Source organism: Peromyscus maniculatus, chromosome 8, assembly GCF_049852395.1.
Source record: "Peromyscus maniculatus bairdii isolate BWxNUB_F1_BW_parent chromosome 8, HU_Pman_BW_mat_3.1, whole genome shotgun sequence".
Classification (NCBI taxonomy): domain Eukaryota; kingdom Metazoa; phylum Chordata; class Mammalia; order Rodentia; family Cricetidae; genus Peromyscus; species Peromyscus maniculatus.
Genome location: NC_134859.1, coordinates 42,296,599 through 42,322,024, shown reverse-complemented (window position 1 = coordinate 42,322,024; position 25,426 = coordinate 42,296,599). Strand labels below are relative to the sequence as shown.

The following is a 25,426-nucleotide window of genomic DNA, read 5'->3' as shown; positions in this document are numbered from 1 at the left end:
AGGGAATCCAATGCCTTTGGCCTCCCTGGGTATCCCTACTTATACAACCTCCCTCCCCCTTCCCCCCCCCCCCCCCCGCACACACACACAAACATAATTATATCTTTTTAAAAAAATCCATTATTGCTGGCCAGTAGTGGCACACTCCTTCAATCCCACCACTTGGGAGGCAGAGGCAGGAGGATTTCTGTGAGTTCAAGACCAGCCTGGTCTACAGAGTGAGTTCCAGGACACCAGGGTACATAGAGAAATCCTCTCTTAGAAAACCAATAAAAAAAGGGGGGAGGGGGGCTGGAGAGATGGCTCAGTGGTTAACCGACCTCAGGTTCAGTTCACAGCAGCCACATGACAGTCACAACTGTCTCTAACTCCAAAACCTGACAACCTCACAGACATACATGCAGACAAAATGCCAATGGACATACAATTAAATAAATTATTTTTTTAAAAGAAAAACCTGGGGCTGGAGAGGTGGCTGAGAGATTAAGAGCACTGGCTGCTCTTCCAGAAGTTCCGAATTCAATTCCCAGCAACCACATGGTGGCTCACAACCACCTGTAATGAGATCTGGTGCCCTCTTCAGGCATGCAGGCATACATGCAGGCCAGAACACTATATATAATAAAATAATAAATAAATAAATCTTAAAAAAAAAAAAAAGAAAAAAACAAAATAAATTTATTATTAAAAACATTTAGGGAGTGGGCAGGCAGTGGTGGCTCACACTTTTAATCCCAGTACTCAGGAGGCAGAGGCAGGTGGATTTCTGTGAGTAGGAGTGTAGTGGGTAGCCATTCCAGCTTGGTTATGGAAGTTCCAACCCCCATTGAGACTCTGGCAACTGTCACGCCTACGAGGCGGGGCGAGGGGAGGCGCCTGGGGACCCAAGAGCTGGATGGGCCAGCGCTCGCTCTGGGCGCTCTCTTGGTGCCGGAAAGCTGACCGGTGCAGATTGACTGTACAGAGCTCCGGAGAACACCGCTGGACTGCGTTACACCTTCCCCAGACCCTGCGACCTACCCATTACTTAATTTGTGAGTTACACCATTAAATAAATATCCTTTTAACTACGTGGAGTGGCCAAAATAAGTTCTCCAATATAGGAGGCCAGCCTGGTCTACTGAGTGAGTTCCAGGACAGCCAGGGCTTTGAAACAGAGAAACTCTGTCTCAGTCACCCTATGAAAGATACAATTGGGACACTCGGGAGGAGCACGTGGAGGAAGGAAGGAGTGGAAGGCATAGAGATATAGTCCTCGTGGGAAGTTATCAAAAATAAAAAGAACAAAAACCAACACATTTATATTGTATACTCTTATTAGTTATTTATATTAGGGATTAACAGTATGTCTGTTACACGCAATACATCATACATGTGTGTGATGAATTTATAATGTGTACATATATTTCTGTATCTGTACACAAATAGGTCTGTATATGCAACTAGCAAAAAGAAAATCTACATTTATTTTTTAAGACATAGAATTTATACCCTGCTTTTGCAGCGGGCTAAGAGTGAAATCACAGTCTTCATGTCAGTTTCTTCAGGGCTGGGGCCAGGATAGATTCCCTGTGACAAACACACACAACCTCAGCAGTAGCACCCACACGACTTTCAAAGAGCAAGCCCCCTCACTTTAACAGTGAACACACTGCAGTGAAATCCACGCTATAAACTCACTGTCAAAAATTATTTCTGAGCATCATGAGGATGAGAAACAAAACTTCTGCGACTGCTTTGCAGACCTTTCCTGGGAGTCTATCGATTTACACTACCAGATTGGAGCAGGTGGAAGGTGAGGCTAGCCAGAGCTTTATTCCCGTCAACCCCAATCCCACCACCACTGACACTCTTAGTCCATCCCATCCTTACCCAGCATGTAAAGTAGACCTACCTTTTACATTTACATGAGCCTTTTTCACAAAGTTCTTGTGCCAGCAAGATGATAAAGTTGATGCATTTTTCTCAACAAATACAATTGGCATTGTCTTCCTGTCTCAAAAAAGGTTTTGTTTCTTTCTTTCTGGGTATCAAAACCATAGCCTCCTGTGTGATCGTCAAGGACTGGACTACTGAGCCACACCCAATCTTCTTCACACTACTAATCAATAAACTCCAATACACCCCTCTGCCATCACAGTACCTGTATGGCTAATATTGAATGTCAATTTGGCAGGATCTTGAATGCAAACAGACCTTTGGGCATATTTATGAGGGAGTTTCTCGACTTGGTTCAATATGGTTGGAAGACCAACTCTGAAGGTGGATGGTATCATTCTGTGGGCTGGGGTCTTGGGCTGAAAGAAAGGAGAGCGTGTGCCAAGGAACGGTATTCATCTTTCTCTCTCTGCTTCCTGACTGTGGACACAATGTGACCAGCTGCCCTGTGCTCCTGTGGTGGTGACTTTCAGGGACAATGGGCTGTACTGTCAAACTACGAGGCAAACATAAACCCTCCTGGAAGAAGTGACATGAAAGCACACGTGCTGGGATGTGACACTGCAATGGTGGGAAGTGGGGGAGGATTTAGTGTCCTGAAAGAAGTGGAGGGCACAGGGCTGAGACAGGTAAAGGTTGGCCTGACAGAAAGAGAGGTGACTGAATGCCGGGCAGCATCTGTCTTAGATAAACACACACACACACACACACACACACACACACACACACACACACACACACACACAACTGAGGAACATGGGAAAGCTCCATGTGGAAGAGAGGAGGGTCCAAGTGTCTGGCCTGTAGAGTTAGGGGTGGCTGAAGACGTTCAGATCCAATAGGGGACTGTGAATGCACAGAGTGGGAGGGGCCATGACTAGACATGACGCCATTGATGCCATTGGGGGCAGTGTTGGGTACTTAGAATTCTTCCCTTCAGCACTTGGTGAATCCCATTTCCAGTGGTCCAGAGTTAATTCCCCTCTCTTTACACATGGGAGGAGAGGTCAGAGACCAGGCCTCTACCAGCCATGCTTTCAGACCTTGGACAACAGCAAGCTCTTCCTCATTCCCCCAGGGATGCACTGCTTCCCCAGACAGGAAAGAGGAAGAGAGGGGAAAGAGAGATGGGAAACCAAGAGGCCTCTTAGAGAAACAATATCTACCATAGGTGCAAGGAAACCGTGTGTCAAAGGTGAGATTCTGTACAGTCAAAATAAGGAAGTTTCTCCTATATTGGTATCCAGTTGGTTCAGTTAATAAAATTAAACAAAGGTACAAAGCAAAATCCATTATGGTGTTTCCATGTGGGGGGACACCCATCAAGAAATGTGGACCATTAACCTCAAGGAACTTGGAATCCACATCTCAGGTAAGCTCAACTTCGGGTAGACGTAGGGTACAGAGCTGGTTAGGGGACCTCAGTTGTCTAGCCCTCCTGAGGAAGGATAATGGACTGTTTCAGGATTTCCCATAGAATTTTCTTGGTTTGTTTAGCAACTTCATCAAGCACATGTTTCTGACTCATGTGTCTATGACGGCGAGAGTCAAAACGGCAACTGATGTTGTCGTTAAACCTTGTATAGAAACATTCATTTCTGGAACGATAAAGCTGAGACTGAGTCCAGCCATATTGTTGGTCTCTCTGTGTAACCTGGGATTGCTTGGCATCCCTGGAATAAACATCAGGCTGGTTCATAATCAGAGCCACCTGGTGGAGAGATCTGTCATCCACACCAAGTTTTTCTTTGAATAATTGCTGACACTCTCTCAGATTATCTGGATTTGAGATTCCAATAGCTTTTAGATTATCCTCATCTATGCTCCTATTAATGGATTCCACTATCTCATTAATAGTCTTCTCGCAGATTTGGAAAAGGGTTCCTAAGAGACCATAATGTCTGATGCAGGGAATGTCTTTTTTCAGTGTGTCTCTGAGCTTCGGGAAGTCATGTGATGAAGGCTCAAAGCTGGATACCAGGAATATGGGGGGCACCTTCACCCCCTCCTTCTGGAGGTTCTCCTGAATACTCTCCTGGATACTCCGCAGTAGCTGGGGTTCTGAGTGGGCACTTGGACCGAGGCTCCTGTCCAGCTTTGTCCTGATGACATAGAACCTCTTTCTCATCCTCTGCATGGCTTTGGCCACTTTCACAAGGTTTGAACTGAACTGCTCAGAAGGGATGATGATGATGATAAGGTCATATTTGTCAAACTCCATCTCCTTCAGGTAGTTCTCCATACTCGGGACTGTGACCCTTGTGCCAGGCAGGTCCCAAAAGTCCACATTGGGAAATCTGGAGGAGGAGTAGCAGGCTGGTTTCTGGGTGGTCCTCACCACCCCAGTGGGAGCTGAATTCTCCTCCTCATGTCCAATGAGCCTAAGGGCATTGATGAAGGATGACATGCCATTGCCAGAGTCCCCAGTCACAGCAATTTTCACTGTGCTCTTGGATACTTCCTGACTGATATCTTTGACTATGGAGACCACTTCTCCCAACTTTCCTTCATTCACAGCAGTCTCAATATTCTTGACAACTTCCACAGATAAAATATTGCTGTTTTTGTGAATGGATATAGCATCGGAGAAGCATGTAAATTCTTTATCCTCGACAGACCCAACAACCTCTTCCATGTTGGTGAGCAATGGGGCAACCTGTAGATACATTAGGAAGGGAGTTAGGAGGGCTGAACACAGGCACCCACAGGAAACACTCTTCCTTGTCTAGGCTTTCAGATCCACAGCCAATCAGCATCAAGACCTGCTGATTACAGACAGAACTAGCCGAGCCCTCCTGTGCATGACACACTCTTGGAGTGCAAGGATAGTTCTGTAGCTGTTCCTGCAACACCGAACCCCAAATCTAAGCACTGCAGTGTCAGGCAGTTCTCTTCCTGGGTACAAATGTCCACACTCACCCGTTCCTGGTTGCCAGGACTACCGAGAAAGAGCAAGCAGAGCAGGGAACAGCCTGTGCCAGCCTCCTGTCTGGAGGACCCACAGATCTTCCCTTCACACATTCTTGTGCATCAGTGGCTGGTCAACCCTGTTGCACTCTGACAAGTGCTTTCCTCTCCCCCATGGCTTCAGTAGTAGAAGCGGAATGAACACACTGCTACATGTCAGGTTCAACAGCAAAGCCTCCTGGTTTCCAAATAATCTCATCTGGGTCTGGAGAGACCACTCAGTGGTTAAGAGCACTGGCTGCTCTTGCAGAGGACCTGGGCTTGGTTCCTACAGCCACAGGGGGCTTATAACCACCTGTGACTACAGTTCCAGGGATTCCAAAACAATTCTCTGGACTCCAAGAATACCCTTCTGCACATGTGCATATACAGAGACTCAGGCACACATAGACATAAAACTAAATCTTTAAAAAATAATAATTCCATCAATTTTAAGAAAGCATGTAGGTTGTCTATGATCACTGCAGCTATTCTTATTAACATACAGACTGAAATTCTTCTGTGAACAGGTTTCTTTTTTAATATTTTTATTAGCATATATACTTTTTGTTTGTTTTTGTTTTTGAAAGTATTTCTCTGTGTAACCCTGGCTGACCTGGAACTTGCTCTGTAGACCAGGCAGGCCTTGCACTCAGATCTGCCTGCCTCTGCCTCCTCAATGCTGTGATTAAAGCATGCACCACCACACTCAGCGTTTTTCCTATACATTAATGATATAATACTGGGTTTTATTATGACATTTGCACACATGAACATCATGTGTTTTTATTGTATTCACGCCCAGCCGGTACCTTTTCAAGTCCTCCCCCTGTTCCCAGTGATGTCTGTCCTCTTCCCAGCCAGTCCCCCTTCTACATTCATGGTTGTTTTTCGGTTTGGTGGGTTTGGTTTTTTTTCTTCTTTTTGCCTCAGTGAGTCTCATTTGAGTGTCTACAAAAGCAGGAGTGAGAATTGGCTTACAGCCTCATGTGCATATTATCAGTGGCTTGGGTCTGAAGAAAATGTCCTTCCTTCCTTAATCAAATATTTACTGTGTGTAAATCCTCAGCGAGGGTGGGGACTCACCATACCCTCCCCTTTCCATAACAGGATGTCAACAGGCCCCGTCCTGTGGTGATCTTGTACAAGTAACCAGAGCTGCAATGGGTTCAAAAGTGCCACCGCTAAGCTTGTCCTGAAGTCAACATTTTACACACACACACACACACACACACACACACACACACACACACACACAGGAGCATGCTCTCTACAGTTTTTACGTACTTCCCATGACCTCTTCTAAGCTATTTTGAGCCATTGGGGCACTGATACAGAGATACAGATGACCCTCCTAGGGTGGAGCATTCAATCACGTTTCTGTTCTTGACTAAATCCTTGCCAGGGCACCGAAAGTATTTTGTGGGGCAGGATTGGGAAACATAATTTTCCAACATCAAGGATGGAGGTGTGGGGGTTGGAGCGATGGCTCCGGGGTTAAGAGCACTTATTGTTCTTCCACAGGATGTAGGCTCCATTCCCAGCATCTATATCAGGTGACTCACATCCTCCTGTAACTCCAATTCCAGAGGCTCTGACACCCTCTTCTGGGTTCCCGAGGCATTGTACAAAAGTGCCTATGCTCCACACAGGCACACATATGCACATGATAAAAATGATACAAAGCTGGGCATGGTGGTGCGTGTCTTTAATCCCAGCGCAGGGAGGCAGAGGCAGGAGAATGTCTGTGAGTTCTTGACCAAACAGTGAGGACAACATAGTGAGACACTTTCTCGAAAGAAAGGAAGAAAGAAAGAAAGAAAGAAAGAAAGAAAGAAAGAAAGAAAGAAAGAAAGAAAGAAAGGAAGGAAGGAAGGAAGGAAGGAAGGAAGGAAGGAAGGAAGGAAGGAAGAAGTTATTTTAAAAGATAGAAGATGTGGAATGCATAAACCCATACCCGGCACAGGTAAGCACTAGAGTGCTGTCCTTCTGGAGTGGACACTGAGACATTTCAGTTTGAGGACAGGGCTCAAACCATTTCACAGGTCCACACCAAGTCTCCAGATGCAAGATAGCAGCATATACCTTAACCACTGTTCTTATATAAAGGCCCTACATGGGACAGGCATATACAATTCCACAGTTAGGAGTGATTATTGGGATTCTTCCCCTGAAATTTATTTTCCTGTTTGTGTGTATAAAAGACTAAAAGCATTTGAAACTCAGCACCATGTATTTGGGAAACTTCCTGTGAGTCTCACATAGCTTTTCTGTCCTTTAAGAAGCTCCCTGCCAGCCAGGTGGTGTCAGTACAGGCCCTTAATGCCAGTACTGATCAGGGGAGGCAGAGGCAGACAGATCTCTGTGAGTTCAAGGCCAGCCTGTGCTACAGAGTGAGTTCCAGGATAGCCAGGAGAACACAGAGAAACCCTGTTGAGAGAGAGACAGAGACAGGGACAGAGACAGAGACAGAGAGGAGAGGAGAGGAGAGGAGAGGAGAGGAGAGGAGAGGAGAGGAGAGGAGAGGAGAGGAGAGGAGAGGAGAGGAGAGGAGAGGAGAGGAGAGAAAGAAGAAAAATCTCTCTGCCAGATTTACTCCTGAGTCCCAGGAAATAACCAGAATGTTCCCAGGTGTGTGCCCTCGAAATCCACGGCTCTTGTCTGTGGAAGGTGCTTCTCAGGCACCCTAGGTCTTTTGGTACTGGTTTTTGTTCTCTATACTCCCAGTGGGAGCATCCTCTGTCTCTCTTGCTCATCTCCTGATATGGGCTCTCCTGCCTGCAGCACAGCACTGCTCCCCCACGCTCTTCTGTTCATCAGCCTTAAGGGCTGGCTTCAGTCTCCACATGGAAAGAGTAGGTTCACACCACCTTCTGAGTCCCCAAAGCTGCTGGTTTGGTGAATTGTGGGCAATTTTCTAATTCCCCGGCTTTCTGCAGATTACTGGAGTAGTTGCTTTTCTCACTCCTGTGACAAAATACCAGGAGAGTCTTGGAGAGCTGTTCATGTGGACAGCTACAGGAACCATGGCTCACACAGTGACAAGGCTTTGCCAAGAGTGAACCCATGAGAGCTCAGCCTGAAGTTCAAGAGGCCCACACTTCCCTATTTGAGGGCCCTGTTCAATTTATACCTCTGGTGTCTCTGGTTCACCCCTGGGCACATGGGTCAGAGATCCATGTGGAGGATGAACAACAGGCCCTCCTGGCCTCTGAAGGGAGCCTGACAAGCAAATTCACTGGAAAGGGACAGCCAGGCCTGGGAGGAGAATCAGACCCTGTGAGCCATGACTCAGGAATCTCCTAACATACTCATAGGAAAAGGTGCACTTCATAGAAGCCAGGGCATGCTCTCACACACATGCATGCATGCATGAATGCACAGGTCCACACACACACAACTGAATGAGGGGTTGTTTCGAATGGTTCACATAGGCTATATGTGATTCTACTGGAATAAGTTGACTTCTATTTTATTTTATGTATTTATTATTTATTTTTAGATAGAGTCTCTCTACAGAGACCTGGCTTTCCCGGAACACACTATGTAGAACAGGCTGGCCTCAAACTCACAGATATCCATCTACCTCTGCCTGCTGAGACTGGAACTAAAGACATGTACAACAATATCCAGAGACTTGTGTTTTATTATACTTATTCCAACTGCACAACTTTACTAAAAAGTTCTGATACCCACCAATATGGCATGACTTAAGGAAAACAAAACAAAAACTATGGGTAATAGGGGGGAGCAATATGCTGGAAGCCCTTGTGAGGGTCAATTTCAGTTGCCTGCTTGCTTGGATTGAAAACATCTGGGGCATTAGTGAGGCCCAAGGTTAAGTATATCCCTGAGACAGTTTCTAGAGAGGGTTACCTGAGGGAGCAAGACTCACCTTGGATGTAGACATGGCCATCTCACGGGCTGGGGTCCAGAACTGAATAAAAAGACAAAGGGATGAAATAAAGCTGAGCCCCAGCATGCACCTCTCTCTGTGTCAGACTGTGGATGCCTGAGGTCAGCTGACTGCAGCCCCTGTGGCCACACCTTCTCCACCCTGCTGGGCTGCATCCTCTCTAACAGGAGCCACATAAGCCTTCCTCCCTTAAGATGCTTCCTGTCAGCTGTGTTGTCAGAGCCGAGGAGCATGGTGAAGACTGACCTTTTCCATATGTGAAAATGCCATCATGCAACCTGATACTTTAAAAAAAATGTTTCCGTTACTGCATTTATTTGTTTATATGTGTGGAAGGTGTGTTGGGCATGTCGAATGCACACGTAGAAGTCAGAGCGCAACCTGTGGGAGTCAGTTCTCTCCTTCTCCCATGTGGGTCCTTGGGATCGATCTCAGGTCATCAGGCTTGGGGGCAATCACTTCTCCCCACATAGCCAGCTCACTGGCCCACAAGCCAGTATTTTATGCAATTATTATAGACTCATAAAGAGGGTACATTTTAAAATGCAAATCGCAGACTCATATCGGTTGTGCTAGTCTGGAACTCCCTGTGTCACCTTGACCTGAATCTTCTGCCACACTTCCCCAGAGCTATGCTGACAAGTGTGAGCCACCTCACCCAGCTAATTATACAAACACTGAAAAATCACACTTAGGAAGAGACTCCCCTACAGGTCTCTGTGTAGTTCATTCCTCCCCCAGCCTGAGCCTCCATCAAAGTGGCTGCAGAGATGTGGGAACCAGCCTAGACTAGTTCTGGTTCTGAGCTGTCGGGGGCTTTTGTGAGCATAGATCCTGTCGCACCCTCAGCCCTGCTTTGTTCCTACTCTCTTCACCATTAGGTCCACCCCGTGGGATCCACCCCAGGGGCCTTGGGAACAGCCTTGGACCCTGCATGCACCCTCTGGAAGGTGGTATTTAAAGTGTGCAGCACGAATACATATCTAATGATCCATGAAGGACTGAGCTCGTGCCTGTGGTGTGCCAGTTTCTCTAATGCAGATGAAATACTTGAACTGGTTTTTGTCTTGTTTCCATTTTTTGGTTGTTGGTTTTAAAGGGCCGGTGAGATGGCTTAGCAAGTAAACACACTTGCCAGCAAGTCTGACGACACGAGTTCAGTTGTGGAAAGAATCAGCCCCACAGCTTCTCCCCTGATCTCCACGTGCACACAGACCCAGACACACAAACACACACACTGAATAAATAATTTTTAAAATAACCGAACGGAATTATTAAATATATATATATTATAATATATAGAGAAGGTTTGCTTAGGACCTCACTCTTTCAAGTTCCAGTCTCTGTGTGCTCTGAAAAAGAACCAACATGTTTACATAATCATGGGACATCCCAATGTTGCCAGGGGGAAGTTCTGATGCTGGACTCTGGCTGAGAGATTGAGTGAAACCCCATCTGCTTTTTCTGAACTAGGCCTCATCAGAAGACCCGCAGTCCAGGGACATGAGGTAAGAAAGGGCACATTGCCTCTCTGCTGGTGGGTTGGAAAGACTCTTCAGCCAAAACACAAGGGACTGTGTGGTCCTGAAGAAGATCAAGGCAGGTGCCTGCTGCACACAACCCCTCAGAGGAACACCAGACTCCAGACTCTCCTGCCCTGAGCAGTTTATAGGCCAAGCTGCACTTAGGAGCCTCTCACCTACCTGCTCAGAAGCCTTGTAAAACTGGAATCCAGGCCCAGGATGTTCAGGAAGAAGAGAATTTAGGTGTGGAGGGCTGGGGTCCTCCTGGGCAGAATGATAGAGGAGAGGAGCAGCTGAAGGGAAGCCTGAGCTCCTGGGCTTATTCAGAGCCTTCTCCACTCTGGACGCGGACTCACTCTGGACCCTGCTCCACTCTGGACCCTGCTCCACTCTGGACTCGGCTCCACTCTGGACTCTGCTCCACTCTGGACCAGGCTCCACTCCTCACTTATAGGCAGGAGCCCTGCCTGCCTCCCCCAAGGGAGGGGCCTGCAGCCAGAGAAGCTTTCAGTTTCTGTTCCTGGAAATGGTTCGTTTTCAGGATTCAGCTGCACAAGTTCCACACTCTCCTTCAGAGAGCGGGGAGGGGGGGGGGCAGGGTTCTGTCAGAGGGCCAGGCTTGAGAGTGGGAAGTCTGCCCAGGATCAGTGACATCCAATTGCAGTCAGAGCCTCCTGGTGTGACCCTGCTGCCTCCCTTCCTGGAGCCCCCTTCTTGCTCAGATGATGGCACCTAACCACTTCAGACCCTGTGAGCCCAGGCACTTAGAGAGCTGAGGACACTCAGGCACCATCCAGGAAGTCTGTTAGCTGGAGACTCACAGTGTCTCAGGAGGGCACCTGTCCGTGTCTGAGAAGAGGAGACTGGAGGTGCTGTGGCCTAGCAGTGGTGGCTGGGTTCTGACTTTACAAGCTTACAGTTAGTTATGCTTCAAACTGCTCTCTGATGCTTTCTTGCCATAGTGACCACTATGCTCATTACATGGGCTGATTACATGGACGTGACTGAGAATCGGTGTGTGTGTCTGTTCCCAGGGAGAGCTGAGCAAGTCTCTAGTCACCCCAGATAGGGCACCAAGGGCTCCCAGAGAAGCGATTCCACCCAAGTCTAGTTTACTAAACCAATGGGTTTCTTGGGGTTACAGTACCATAGGCTATTGGGGATGATGGGGGTCCAGCCCTTCAATAGACCCTCCCAAGGATCAGGAAGAATCCACAACCAGCTGATAATTAATCTTTAATGATAAGAAATGAATCTTTATACACGAAACTCCTTAGTCCATACACTTTATTCTTCTGAGTCAGTTCTCTCTATATATAACTTCTGTTCTGTTCTCATGCCTAGCCCCTTTCTTGCCTGATTTCTCTCTACATTCATATACTATCCCCTCTAGGTTCTATCTTAATTCTCTCGTCTTAGTTCTGCCCCATCTAGGATCTCATCCATCTAGTTCTTTCCCATATGAACTTCTCTTCCATCTCATCTCTCTCATCTTGTTCTTCCTCATCTTGTTCTTCCCCATCTGGCTCTTCCTCATCTTCCATCTTGTTCCTCTAGTCCTCTCCTTTAGTCCTTCCATCTAGTTCTTCCCATCTAGTCCATTCCTCTCCAGTTCTTACCAACTAGTTCTTCCATTCTCTTTTTTCCTCTCTCCCTCCTCCTCTCCATCTCCTTATTCTCTCAGTTCTTCCCAAGTCTTTAAGGAATCCAGATATAACCCAAGCAATAGCAGTCCTCTGCCAGAGAAAGGTCACCAGGCTTGAATTCTTATGGGGTCATAAAGGTAGGTAAGAATTTTCCTCAGGCAGTGACTGTCAGGCTTTCTTTTATTTATTTATTTATTTATTTATTTATTTATTTATTTATTTATTTATTTATTTCTGTCAGGCTTTCTTTTACAACCCAAATGCCAGTGCTGAAAGAGGAGGTCAACTGAGTGCTAATGACCGGTTAGCATATCACAGAGGGGATCTATGTGCTCAGTCTACATTCCTAGAAGTGGTTAGGTAAGAAGTTAGGGGTCTATTTGTAAGGTTGTATGAGAAAGGAAGGTCTCACCCTAAATTGTACAAGATATAAAGCTATCTGCCTGACCTAGGGACAGGTGTTGTTTCAGTTTGGCCTCGGGTGCTTGATAGGCATTTTAGAGAAATACACTGTTGGCAGTTCTTGGAAGCACATATAGCATTACAAGAAAACCACTGGGGCCTGGAGAAATGGCTCAGAGCTTAAGAGGACTGGTTGCTGTATGTGAGGACCTTGGGTTCACGTCCCAACACTTGCCTAGTACCTAACTACTGTCTGTAACTCCAGTTCCAGAGCATCTGGCACCCTCTTCTGACCTCCTTGGGTAACAGGCACAATTGTGATGCACATACATAAACATGCAAACAAAATGCTCATACAAATAAAATAAATAATTTATTTTTTACAAAAAGAAAAGAAAGGCATTGTAGGAACCAGCTAATATATATACAACAGCTAAATATCACCAAGACTTCTTAAGCCTTGGCTTGACCTTCAGAAAAGTCCTTGAATTTTTGAAATAGTACCTTTTGTGATAGCAGCTGGATTCCATCACATTTTCCTGTGGTTTGCAGCAATAGGCGAAGGGCTACTTTCAGAAGCAGAGTGTTTCAGAGGCCACATCGCTGCAAAGCCATCCAATGTGGGTCAGAGGTCATGAAAGCTGTACCCCTGGAGTTGCCTGGCAGCTCCCCTGATCAGAGACCCCTCTTCCCCAGAATTGCTATTACTTATAGAACGTTGTGGAGAGGGGCCCTGTGGAGGTTGTTTACTTCTTGACCTTTTAAGCATCCCAGGAGGGGACATGTCAGTTCTGCAGAAGTAACCACTCCTCACCCAGGAACTGTCCTCAGAGCAGAACCTCCTTCCCTAGCTCTCAGTGAAAGCAAGTCTATCCCTCAGCAGCCTTCTGGCTCCCACACAATCAGAGCTCTTTCATAGTGTCTCTCTGTAGCTCATTCTGCTCTGTTTGGAGCAATATACTGAAAGCAGCTGCGTGTTCATGCTAAAGTGTAGCAGACTCTTCCGGGGAGATGATGTCTGAGGGTAACCCCAAATATTTACACGTGAGACTAGCTGAGCCTCCTGCATAAGTTTACTTCTGTGTGTCAGTTCCTCCTTGGTAAATAAAGAGAGAAGACGCTGGGATATGATGTGGGAGGAAAGGCTGCTGGGGGGGGGGACTCTTGGGACCTGATGTGGGGAGCGAAGGCTGCTGTGGGGGAGACCTTCCTGGTTGTGGAAACAGGTTTAACACATTTGATGTCACAAGTGAAATTTGAAAAAGAGAATGTGTGTGTGTGTGTGGTGTGGTGTGTGTGTGTGTGTGTGTGTGTGTGTGTGTGTGTGTGTGTGTACCAGGGTGCTTGCCTGTATGAGTGTGTAGGAGGTTAGGGGTCAATGTCATGGGTCTTCCTCTATTACCCTCCACCTTATTTTCAGAGACAAGTTCTCTCACAGAACCTGGATGTTGCCATTTTGGCTAGACCAGCTGACCAGCAGGCTCCTGGGATCCACCTATCTCAACCTACCTCCTTACAGGCATGTACTACCACACCTGTTCTTCGACATAGATGATAGATATTCAAAGTCAGGTCCTCCTGCTGGAACAGTGGCATTTGGCCCATCGAGGCATCTCTCCAGCCCTGAAACTTTATTCTTAAAAAGCCACTCTATGGGACTGGAGAGAGATCTCAGAATGGATAGTGTATACCGCCTTTGCCGAGGACCCAAGTTCAGTTCCCAGCACCTATATCAGGATCACAACTACCTCTCAACTCTAGCTGAAGGGAATCCAATGCCTTTGGCCTCCCTGGGTATTCCTACTTATACAACCCCCCCCACACACAAACACAAACATAATTATATCTTTTTTAAAAATCCATTATTGCTGGCCAGTAGTGGCACACTCCTTCAATCCCACCACTTGGGAGGCAAAGACAGGAGGATTTCTGTGAGTTCAAGACCAGCCTGATCTACAGAGTGAGTTTCAGGACACCAGGGTACATAGAGAAATCCTCTCTTGGAAAACCAAAAATAAAGGGGGTGGGGCTGGAGAGATGGCTCAGTGGTTAAGAGCACCAAACTCAGGTTCAGTTCACAGCAGCCACATGACAGTCACAACTGTATCTAACTCCAAAACCTGACAACCTCACAGACATACATGCAGACAAAATGCCAATGGACATACAATTAAATAAATAATTTTTTTTAAAAGAAAAACCTGGGGCTGGAGAGATGGCTGAGAGGTTAAGAGCACTGGCTGCTCTTCCAGAAGTTCCGAGTTCAATTCCCAGCAACCACATGGTAGCTCACAACCACCTGTAATGTGATCTGGTGCCCTCTTCAGGCATGCAGGCAAACATGCAGGCCAGAACACTATACATAATAAAATAATAAATAAATAAATAAATCTTAAAAAAAAAGAAAAACCAAAATAAATTTATTATTAAAAACATTTGGGGAGTGGGCAGGCAGTGGTGGCTCACACTTTTAATCCCAGTACTCAGGAGGCAGAGGCAGGTGGATTTCTGTGAGTAGGAGGCCAGCCTGGTCTACAGACTGAGTTCCAGGATAGCCAGGGCTGTGAAACAGAGAAACTCTGTCTCAGTCACCCTACGAAAGATACATTTGGGAGACTCGGGAGGAGTACGTGGAGGAAGGAGGGAGTGGGAGCCATATAGATTGAGTCCTCGTGGGAAGTTATCAAAAATAACAAGAACAAAAACCAACACATATTTGTATTGTATACTCTTATTAGTTATTTATGTTAGGGATTAACAGTATGTCTGTTACATGCAAAACATCATATATGTGTGTGATGAGTTTATAATGTGTACATATTAGCCGGGCGGTGGTGGCGCACGCCTTTAATCCCAGTACTGGGGAGGCAGAGCCAGGCGGATCTCTGTGAGTTCGAGGCCAGCCTGGGCTACCAAGTGAGTTCCAGGAAAGGCGCAAAGCTACACAGAGAAACCCTGTCTCAAAAAAACGAAAAAAAAATGTGTACATATATTTCTGTATCTGTACACAAAGAGGTCTGTATATACAACTAGCAAAAAGAAAATCTACATTTATTTTTTAAGACATAGAATTTATACCCTGCTTTTGAAGCGGGCTAAGAGTGAAATCACAGTCTTCATGTCAGTTTCCTCAGTGCTGGGGCCAAGTTAGATTCCCTGTGACAAACACACACAACCTCAGCAGTAGCTTCAAAGAGCAAGCCCCCTCACTTTAACAGTGAACACACTGCAGTGAAATCCACGCTATAAACTCACCGTCAAAAATTATTTCTGAGCATCATGAGGATGAGAAACAAAACTTCTGCGACTTCTTTGCAGACCTCTCCTGGGAGTCTATCGATTTGCACTACCAGATTGGAGCAGGTGGAAGGTGAGGCTAGCCAGAGCTTTATTCCCCTCAACCCCAATCCCACCACCACTGACACTCTTAGTCCATCCCATCCTTACCCAGCATGTAAAGTAGACCTACCTTTTACATTTACATGAGCCTTTTTCACAAAGTTCTTGTGCCAGCAAGATGATACAGTTGATGCATTTTTCTCAGCAAATACAATTGGCATTGTCTTCCTGTCTCAAAACAGGTTTTGTTTCTTTCTTTCTGGGTATCAAAATCATAGCCTCCTGTGTGCTCCTCAAGGACTGGACTACTGAGCCACACCCAATCTTCTTCACACTACTAATCAAGAAAACTCCAATACACCCCTCTGCTATCAGAGTTCCTATATGGCTAATATTGAATGTCAATTTGGCAGGATCTTGAATGCAAACAGACCTTTGGGCATACTTATGAGGGAGTTTCTCGACTTGGTTCAATACGGTTGGAAGACCAACTCTGAATGTGGATGGTATCATTCTGTGGGCTGGGGTCTTGGGCTGAAAGAAAGGAGAGCGTGTGCCAAGGAACAGTATTCATCTTTCTCTCTCTGCTTCCTGACTGTGGACACAATGTGACCAGCTGCCCTGTGCTCCTGTGGTGGTGACTTTCAGGGACAATGGGCTGTACTGTCAAACTACGAGGCAAACATAAACCCTTCCTGTAACAAGTGACATGAAAGCACACGTGCTGGGATGTGACACTGTAATGGTGGGAAGTGGGGGAGGATTTAGTGTCCTGGAAGAAGTGGAGGGCACAGGGCTGAGACAGTTCAAGGTTGACCTGACAGAAAGAGAGGTGACTGAATGCCGGGCAGCATCTGTCTTAGATAAACACACACACACACACACACACACACACACACACACACACACAACTGAGGAAAATGGGAAAGCTCCATGTGGAAGACAGGAGGGTCCAAGTGTCTGGCCTGTAGAGTTAGGGGTGGCTGAAAAAGTTCAGATCCAATAGGGGACTGTGAATGCACAGAGTGGGAGGGGCCATGACTAGACATGACGCCATTGATGCCATTGGGGGCAGTGTTGGGTACTTAGAATTCTTCCCTTCAGCACTTGGTGAATCCCATTTCCAGTGGTCCAGAGTTAATTCCCCTCTCTTTACACATGGGAGGAGAGGTCAGAGACCAGGCCTCTACCAGCCATGCTTTCAGACCTTGGACAACAGCAAGCTCTTCCTCATTCCCCCAGGGATGCACTGCTTCCCCAGACAGGAAAGAGGAAGAGAGGGGAAAGAGAGATGGGAAACCAAGAGGCCTCTTAGAGAAACAATATCTATCATAGGTGCAAAGATAACCGTGTGTCAAACGTGAGATTCTGTACAGTCAAAATAAGGAAATTTCTCCTATATTGGGATCCCAGATAGTTCAGTTAATAAAATTAAACAAAAGATACAAAGCAAAATCCATTATGGTGTTTCCTGAGGGGGGGGACACCCATCAAAAAAGGTGGACCATTAACCTCAAGGAACTTGGAATCCATAGCTCAGGTAAGCTCAACTTCGGGTAGACGTAGGGTACAGAGCTGGTTAGGGGACCTCAGTTGTCTAGCCCTCCTGAGGAAGGATAATGGACTGTTTCAGGATTACCCTCAGAATTTTCTTGGTTTGCTCAGCAACTTCATCAAGCACATCTTTCTGACTCATGTGTCTACGACGGCGAGAGTCAAAACAGCAACTGATGTTGTCGTTAAACCTTGTATAGAAACGTTTGATTCCGGAACGAGAAAGCTGAGGCAGAGTCCAGCCATCTTGGTCTCTCTGTGTAACCTGGGATAGCTTGGCAATCATGGAATCAACATCAGGCTGGTTCATAATCAGAGCCACCTGGTGGAGAGATCTGTCATCCACACCAAATCTTTCTTGGAATAATTTCTGACACTCTCCCAGATTATCTGGATTTGAATTTCCAATAGATTTTAGATTATCCTCATCTATGCTCTTATTAATGGTTTTGACTATCTCATTAATAGTCTTCTCGCATATTTGGATAACGGTTCCTAAGAGACCATCATATCTCATGCTGGGGATGTCTTTTTTCAGTGTGTCTCTGAGCTTCGGGAAGTCATGTAATGAAGGCTTAAAGCTAGATACCAGGAATATGGGGGGCACCTTCACCCCCTCCTTCTGGAGGTTCTCCTGAATACTCTCCTGGATACTCCGCAGTAGCTGGGGTTCTGAGTGGGCACTTGTACCGAGGTCCCTGTCCAGCTTTGTCCAGACGACATAGAACCTCTTTCTCATACTCTGCATGGCTTTGGCCAGCTTCACATGGTTTGAACTGAACTGCTCAGATGCGATGATGATGATAAGGTCATAATTGTCAAAGTCCATCTCCTCCAGGTAGTTCTCCATGCTCTGAGCTGTGACCCCTGTGCCAGGCAGGTCCCACAGGTCCACATTGGGAAATCTGGAGGAGGAGTAACAGGCTGGTTTCTGGGTGGTCCTCACCACCCCAGTGGGAGCTGAATCCTCCTCCTCATGTCCAATGAGCCTAAGGGCATTGATGAAGGATGACATGCCATTGCCAGAGTCCCCAGTCACGGCAATTTTCACTGTGCTTCTGGATACTTCCTGACTGATATCTTTGACTATGGAGACCACTTCTCCCAACTTTCCTTCATTCACAGCAGTCTCAATATTCTTGACAACTTCCACAGATAAAATATTGCTGTTTTTTTGAATGGGTATAGCATCGGAGAAGCATGTATATTCTTTATCCTCGACAGACCCAACAGCCTCTTCCATGTTGGTGAGCAATGGGGCAACCTGTAGATACATTAGGAAGGGAGTTAGGAGGGCTGTGAACACAGGCACCCACAGGAAAACACTCTTCCTTGTCCAGGCTTTCAGATCCACAGCCAATCAGCATCAAGACCTGCTGATTACAGACAGAACTAGCCGAGCCCTCCTGTGCATGACACACTCTTGGAGTGCAAGGATAGTTCTGTAGCTGTTCCTGCAACACCGAACCCCAAATCTAAGCACTGCAGTGTCAGGCAGTTCTCTTACTGGGTGTGAATGTCCACACTCACCCCTTCCTGGTTGCCAGGACTACCAAGGAAGAGCAAGCAGAGCAGGGAACAGCCTGTGCCAGCCTCCTGTCTGGAGGACCCACAGGTCTTCACTTCTCTCAACCCTGTGCATCAGTGGCTGGTCAAACCTGTTGCACTCTGAGAAGTGCTTTCCTCTCCCCCATGGCTTCAGTAGTAGAAGCGGAATGAACACACTGCTACATGTCAGGTTCAACTGCAAAGCCTCCTGGTTTCCAAATAATCTCATCTGGGTCTGGAGAGACCACTCAGTGGTTAAGAGCACTGGATGCTCTTGCAGAGGACCTGGGCTTGGTTCCTACAGCCACAAGGTGGCTTATAACCACCTATGACTACAGTTCCAGGGATTCCAAAACTCTTCTCTGGACTCCAAGAGTACCCTTCTGCACATGTGCATATACAGAGACTCAGGCACACATACACATAAAATTAAATCTTTAAAAAATAATAATTCCATCAATTTTAAGACAGCATGTGGGCTGTCTATGATCACTGCAGCTATTCTTATTAACATACAGACTGAAATTCTTCTGTGAACAGGTTTCTTTTTTAATTAATTTAATTAATTTTTATTAGCATATATACATTTTGTTTGTTTTTGTTTTTGACAGGATTTCTCTGTGTAGCCCTGGCTGACCTGGAACTTGCTCTGTAGACCAGGCAGGCCTTGCACTCAGATCTGCCTGCCTCTGCCTCCTCAATGCTTTGATTAAAGCATGCACCACCACACTCAGCGTTTTTCCTATCCATTGATGACATAATACTGCGTTTTATTATGACATTTGCACACATGAACATCATGTATTTTTATTGTATTCATACCCAGCCGGTAACTTTTCAAGTCCTCCCCCTGTTCCCAGTGATGTCTGTCCTCTTCCCAGCCTGTCCCCGTTCTACATTCATGGTTGTTTTTCAGTTTGGTGAGTTTTTTTTTCTTCTTCTTTTTGGCTCAGTGAGTCTCATTTGAGTGTCTACAAAAGCAGGAGTGAGAATTGGCTTACAGCCTCATGTGCATATTATCAGTTGCTTGGGTCTGAAGAAAATGTCCCTCCTTCCTTAATCAAATATTTACTGTGTGTATAAATCCTCAGGGAGGGTGGGGACTCACCATACCCTCCCCTTTCCATAACAGGATGTCAACAGGCCCTGTCCTGTGGTGATCTTGTACAAGTAACCAGAGCTGCAATGGGTTCAAAACTGCCACCGCTAAGCTAGTCCTGAAGTCTACATTTTACACACACACACACACACACACACACACACACACACACACACACACAGGAGCATGCTCTCTACAGTTTTTACATACTTCCCATGTCCTCTTCTAAGCTATTCTTTGAGCCATTGGGGCACTGATACAGAGATACAGATGACCACCCTCTTAGGGTGGAGCATTCAATCACGTTTCTGTTCTTGACTAAATCCTTGCCATGGCACTGAAAGTATTTTGTGGGGCAGGATTGGGAAACATAATTTTCCAACATCAAGGATGGAGGTGTGGGGGTTGGAGCGATGGCTCCGGGGTTAAGAGCACTTATTGTTCTTCCACAGGATGTAGGCTCCATTCCCAGCATCTATATCAGGTGACTCACATCCTCCTGTAACTCCAATTCCAGAGGATCTGACGCCCTCTTCTGGGTTCCCGAGGCATTGTACAAAAAGTGCCTATGCTCCACACAGGCACACATATGCACATGATTAAAAACGATACAAAGCTGGGCATGGTGGTGCATGTCTTTAATGCCAGCACTGGGAGGCAGAGGCAGGAGAATGTCTGTGTGTTCTAGGCCAAACAGTGAGGACAACATAGTGAGACACTTTCTAAAAAAAGAAAGAAAGAAAGAAAGAAAGGAAGGAAGGAAGGAAGGAAGGAAGGAAGGAAGGAAAGAAAGAAAGAAAGAAAGAAAGAAAGAAAGAAAGAAAGAAAGAAAGAAAGAAAGAAAGAAAGAAAGAAAGAAAGAAAGAAAGAATTTTGAAAGATGGAAGATGTGGAATGCATAAACCCATACCCGGCACAGGTAAGGAGTGGACACTGGGACATTTCAGTTTGAGGACAGGACTCCAACCATTTCACAGGTCCACACCAAGTCTCGAATGCAAGATAGCAGCATATACCTTAACCACTGTTCTTATATAAAGGCCCTACATGGGACAGGCATGTACAACTCCACAGTTAGGAGTGATTGATGGGACTCTTCCCCTTGAAATTTATTTTCCTGTTTGTGTGTATAAAAGACTAAATGCATTTGAAACTCAGCACCATGTATTTGGGAAACTTCCTGTGAGTCTCACATAGCTTTTCTGTCTTTTAAGAAGCTCCCTGCCAGCCAGCTGTTGTCAGTACAGGCCCTTAATGCCAGTGCTGATCAGGGGAGGCAGAGGCAGACAGATCTCTGTGAGTTCGAGGCCAGCCTGGGCTACAGAGTGAGTTCCAGGATAGCCAGGACAACACAGAGAAACCCTGTTGAGAGAGAGAGAGAGAGAGAGAGAGAGAGAGAGAGAGAGAGAGAGAGAGAGAGAGAGAGACAAGAGGGGGAGGGGGAGGGGGAGGGGAGGGGAGGAAGAGGGGAGGAGAGGGGAGGGGAGGGGAGAGGAGAGGAGAGGAGAGGAGAGGAGAGGAGAGGAGAGGAGAGGAGAGGAGAGGAGAGGAGAGGAGAGGAGAGGAGAAGAGAAAGAAGAAAAATCTCTCTGCCAGATTTACTCCTGAGTCCCAGGAAATAACCAGAATGTTTCCAGGTGTGTGCCCTCGAAATCCAAGGCTCTTGTCTGTGGAAGGTGCTTCTCAGGCACCCTTAGGTCTTTTGGTACTGGTTTTTGTTCTCTATACTCCAGTGGGAGCATCCTCTGTCTCTCTTGCTCATCTCCTGATATGGGCTCTCCTGCCTGCAGCACAGCACGGCTCCCCCACGCTCTTCTGTTCATCAGCCTTAAGGGCTGGCTTCAGTGTCCACATGGAAAGAGTAGGTTCACACCACCTTCTGAGTCCCCAAAGCTGCTGGTTTGGTGAATTGTGGGCAACTTTATAATTCCCTGGCTTTCTGCAGATTACTGGAGTAGTTGCTTTTCTCACTCCTGTGACAAAATACCAGGAGAGTCTTGGAGAGCTGTTCATGTGGACAGCTACAGGAACCATGGCTCACACAGTGACAAGGCTTTGCCAAGAGTGAACCCATGAGAGCTCAGCCTGAAGTTCAAGAGGCCCACACTTCCCTATTTGAGGGCCCTGTTCAATTTATACCTCTGGTGTCTCTGGTTCACCCCTGGGCACATGGGTCAGAGATCCATGTGGAGGATGAGCAACAGGCCCTCCTGGCCTCTGAAGGGAGCCTGACAAGCAAATTCACTGGAAAGGGACAGCCAGGCCTGGGAGGAGAATCAGACCCTGTGAGCCATGACTCAGGAATCTCCTAACATACTCATAGGAAGAGGTGCACTTCATAGAAGCCAGGGCATGCTGTCACACACATGCATGCATGCATGAATGCACAGGTCCACACACACACAACTGAATGAGGGGTTGTTTCGAATGGTTGACATAGGCTATATGTGATTCCACTGGATCAGTTGACTTCTATTTTATTTTATTTATTTATTATTTATTTTTAGATAGAGTCTCTCTACAGAGACCTGGCTTTCCCGGAACACACTATGTAGAACAGGCTGGCCTCAAACTCACAGATATCCATCTACCTCTGCCTGCTGAGACTGGAACTAAAGACATGTACAACAATATCCAGAGACTTGTGTTTTATTATACTTATTCCAACTGCACAACTTTACTAAAAAGTTCCTGATGACCCACCAATATGGCATGACTTAAGGAAAACAAAACAAAAACTATGGGTAATACTGGAGCAATATGCTCCAAGCCCCTGTGAGGGTCAGTTTCAGTTGCCTGCTTGATTGGATTGAAAACATCTGGGGCATTAGTGAGGCCCAAGGTTAAGTATATCCCTGAGACAGTTTCCAGAGAGGGTTACCTGAGGGAGCAAACTCACCTTGGATGTAGACATCGCCATCTCACGGGCTGGGGTCAGGAACTGGATAAAAAGACAAAGGGATGAAATGAAGCTGAGCCCCAGCATGCACCTCTCTCTGTGTCCAGACTGTGGATGCCTGAGGTCAGCTGACTGCAGCCCCTGTGGCCACACCTTCTCCACCCTGCTGGGCTGCATCCTCTCTAACAGCAGCCACATAAGCCTTCCTCCCTTAAGATGCTTCCTGTCAGCTGTGTTGTCAGAGCCGAGGAGCATGGTGAAGACTGACCTTATCCATAAGTGAAAATGCCATCATGCAACCTGATACTTTAAAAAATGTTTCCGTTACTGCATTTATTCATTTATATGTGTCGAAGGTGTGTTGGGCATGGCGAATGCACACGTAGAAGTCAGAAGGCGACCTGTGGGAGTCAGTTCTCTCCTTCTCCCATGTGGGTCGTTGGGATCGATCTCAGGTCATCAGGCTTGGGGGCAATCACTTCTCCCCACATAGCCAGCTCACTGGCCCACAAGCCAGTATTTTATGCAATTATTATAGACTCATAAAGAGGGTACATTTTAAAATGCAAATCGCAGACTCATATCGGTTGTGCTAGTCTAGAACTCTCTGTGTAACCTTGACCGGAATCTTCTGCCGCACTCCCCAGAGCTATGCTGGCAGGTGTGAGCCACCTCCCCCAGCTAATTATACAAACACTGAAAAATCACACTTAGGAAGAGACTCCCGTACAGGTCTCTGTGCAGTTCATTCTTCATCCAGTGACCCTGAGCCTCCATCAAAGTGGCTGCAGAGATGTGGGAACCAGCCTAGACTAGTTCTGGTTCTGAGCTGTTGGGGGCTTTTGTGAACATAGATCCTGTCGCACCCTCAGTCCTGCTTTGTTCCTACTCTCTTCACCATTAGGTCCACCCCGTGGGATCCACCCCAGGGTCCTTGGGAACAGCCTTGGACCCTGCATGCACGCTCTGGAAGGTGGTATTTAAAATGTGCAACACGAATACACACTCCAATGATCCATGAAGGACTGAGCTCGTGCCTGTGGTGTGCCAGTTTCTCTAATGCAGATGAAATACTTGAACTGGTTTTTGCCTTGTTTCCATTTTTTGGTTGTTGGTTTTAAAGGGGCAGTGAGATGGCTTAGCAAGTAAACACACTTGCCAGCAAGTCTGACGACACGAGTTCAGTTGTGGAAAGAATCAGCCCCACAGCTTCTCCCCTGATCTCCACGTGCACACAGACACAGACACACAAACACACACACTGAATAAATAATTTTTAAAATAACTGAACGGAATTATTAAATATATATATATTAAAATATATAGAGAAGTTTTGCTTAGGACCTCACTCTTTCAAGTTCCAGTCTCTATCAGCTCTGAAAAAGAACCAACATGTTTACATAATACTGGGACATCCCAACATTGCCAGTGGGAAGTCCTGATGCTGGACTCTGGCCAGTGGCTGAGAGATTGAGTGAAACCCCATCTGCTTTTTCTGAACTAGGCCTCATCAGAAGACCCCCAATCCAGGGACATGAGGTAAGAAAGGGCACATTGCCTCTCTGCTGGTGGGTTGGAAAGACTCTTTTCAGCCAAAACACAAGGGACTGTGTGGTCCTGAAGAAGATCAGGGCAGGTGCCTGCTGCACATAATCCCCGAGAGGAACACCAGACTCCAGACTCTCCTGCCCTGAGTAGTTTATAGGCCAAGCTGCACTTAGGAGCCTCTCACCTACCTGCTCAGAAGCCTTGTAAAACTGGAATCCAGGCCCAGGATGTTCAGGAGGAGACAGTCGAGGAGTGGAGGGCTGGGGTCCTCCTTGGGAAGAATGAATGATAAAGGAGGGGAGCAGCTGAAGGGAAGCCTGAGCTCCTGGGCTTCCTCAGACTCTGCTCTACTGTGGACCCTGCTCCACGCTGTACTCTGCTCCACTGTGGACCCTGCTCCACTCTGGACTCTGCTCTACTGTGGACCCTGCTCCACTCTGGACCGGGCTCCACTCCTCACTTGTAGGCAGGAGCCCTGCCTGCCTCCCCCGAGGGAGGGGCCTGCAGCCAGAGAAGCTTTCAGTTTCTGTTCCTGGAAATGGTTCATTTTCAGGATTCAGCTGCACAAATTCCACGCTCTCCTTCAGAGAGCGGGGGCAGGGTTCTGTCAGAGGGCCAGGCTTGAGGGTAGGAAGTCTGCCCAGGGTCAGTGACATCCAATTGCAGTCAGAGCCTCCTGGTGTGACCCTGCTGCCTCCCTTCCTGGAGCCCCCTTCTTGCTCAGATGATGGCACCTAACCCCTTCAGACCCTGTGAGCCCTAGTGCTTGGAGAGCTGCAGACCCTTCCTAAGACTGCCCCTCACAGCTGCTGTTCCTGCTCGGTAGTTCACTGGCTCCCTCTCACCCCACTCAGCTCAGATACAGGGAGGCCCCTCTGACCCACCCTAAGTCAGTTTACCCTAAACCAGAATCTCGTGCCTCCACTGCTGTCCCAGAGTTCAGGAGACACAGTACCGGGCTCACACTTTCTCTAATCACATGATAATAGCAATTTCTTTCTTCAGAAACTATATATACCCTGGGTTCCTGATGACCCGTATTTTACACCATGGCCAGAACAAGTTTGG

General features: G+C 46.8%; 2 protein-coding genes across 5 annotated transcripts; both read right to left on the bottom strand.

Moving 5' to 3' along the window:
• Positions 1–2,622: 2,622 nt before the first annotated feature.
• On the bottom strand, positions 2,623–24,669 carry LOC121831809 (immunity-related GTPase family M protein 2-like). 3 transcript variants are annotated; one of them, XM_076542407.1, is made up of 3 exons: positions 24,547–24,669; positions 8,780–8,821; positions 2,623–4,594 (listed from the first exon to the last, which is right to left on the bottom strand). In XM_076542407.1, exons 2-3 carry the CDS (start codon positions 8,798–8,800, stop codon positions 3,368–3,370), a joined length of 1,248 nt encoding a protein of 415 aa, XP_076398522.1. In that variant the 5' UTR covers positions 8,801–8,821; positions 24,547–24,669; the 3' UTR covers positions 2,623–3,367. The 3 variants fall into 3 exon arrangements, with proteins under 3 accessions (XP_076398522.1, XP_076398521.1, XP_042139983.1); XM_076542406.1 differs by lacking the exon at positions 24,547–24,669 and adding an exon at positions 10,504–10,903; XM_042284049.2 differs by lacking the exons at positions 8,780–8,821; positions 24,547–24,669 and adding an exon at positions 10,504–10,871.
• On the bottom strand, positions 12,197–24,683 carry LOC143266837 (immunity-related GTPase family M protein 2-like). Of its 2 annotated transcripts, XM_076542410.1 has the most exons (3): positions 24,547–24,683; positions 22,811–22,852; positions 12,197–18,528 (listed from the first exon to the last, which is right to left on the bottom strand). In XM_076542410.1, the coding sequence occupies exons 2-3, from the start codon at positions 22,829–22,831 to the stop codon at positions 17,308–17,310; spliced, it is 1,242 nt and encodes a 413-aa protein (XP_076398525.1). In that variant the 5' UTR covers positions 22,832–22,852; positions 24,547–24,683; the 3' UTR covers positions 12,197–17,307. The 2 variants fall into 2 exon arrangements, with proteins under 2 accessions (XP_076398525.1, XP_076398526.1); XM_076542411.1 differs by lacking the exon at positions 22,811–22,852 and having other exon boundaries at positions 24,547–24,677.
• Between the last annotated feature and the right edge of the window lie 743 nt (positions 24,684–25,426).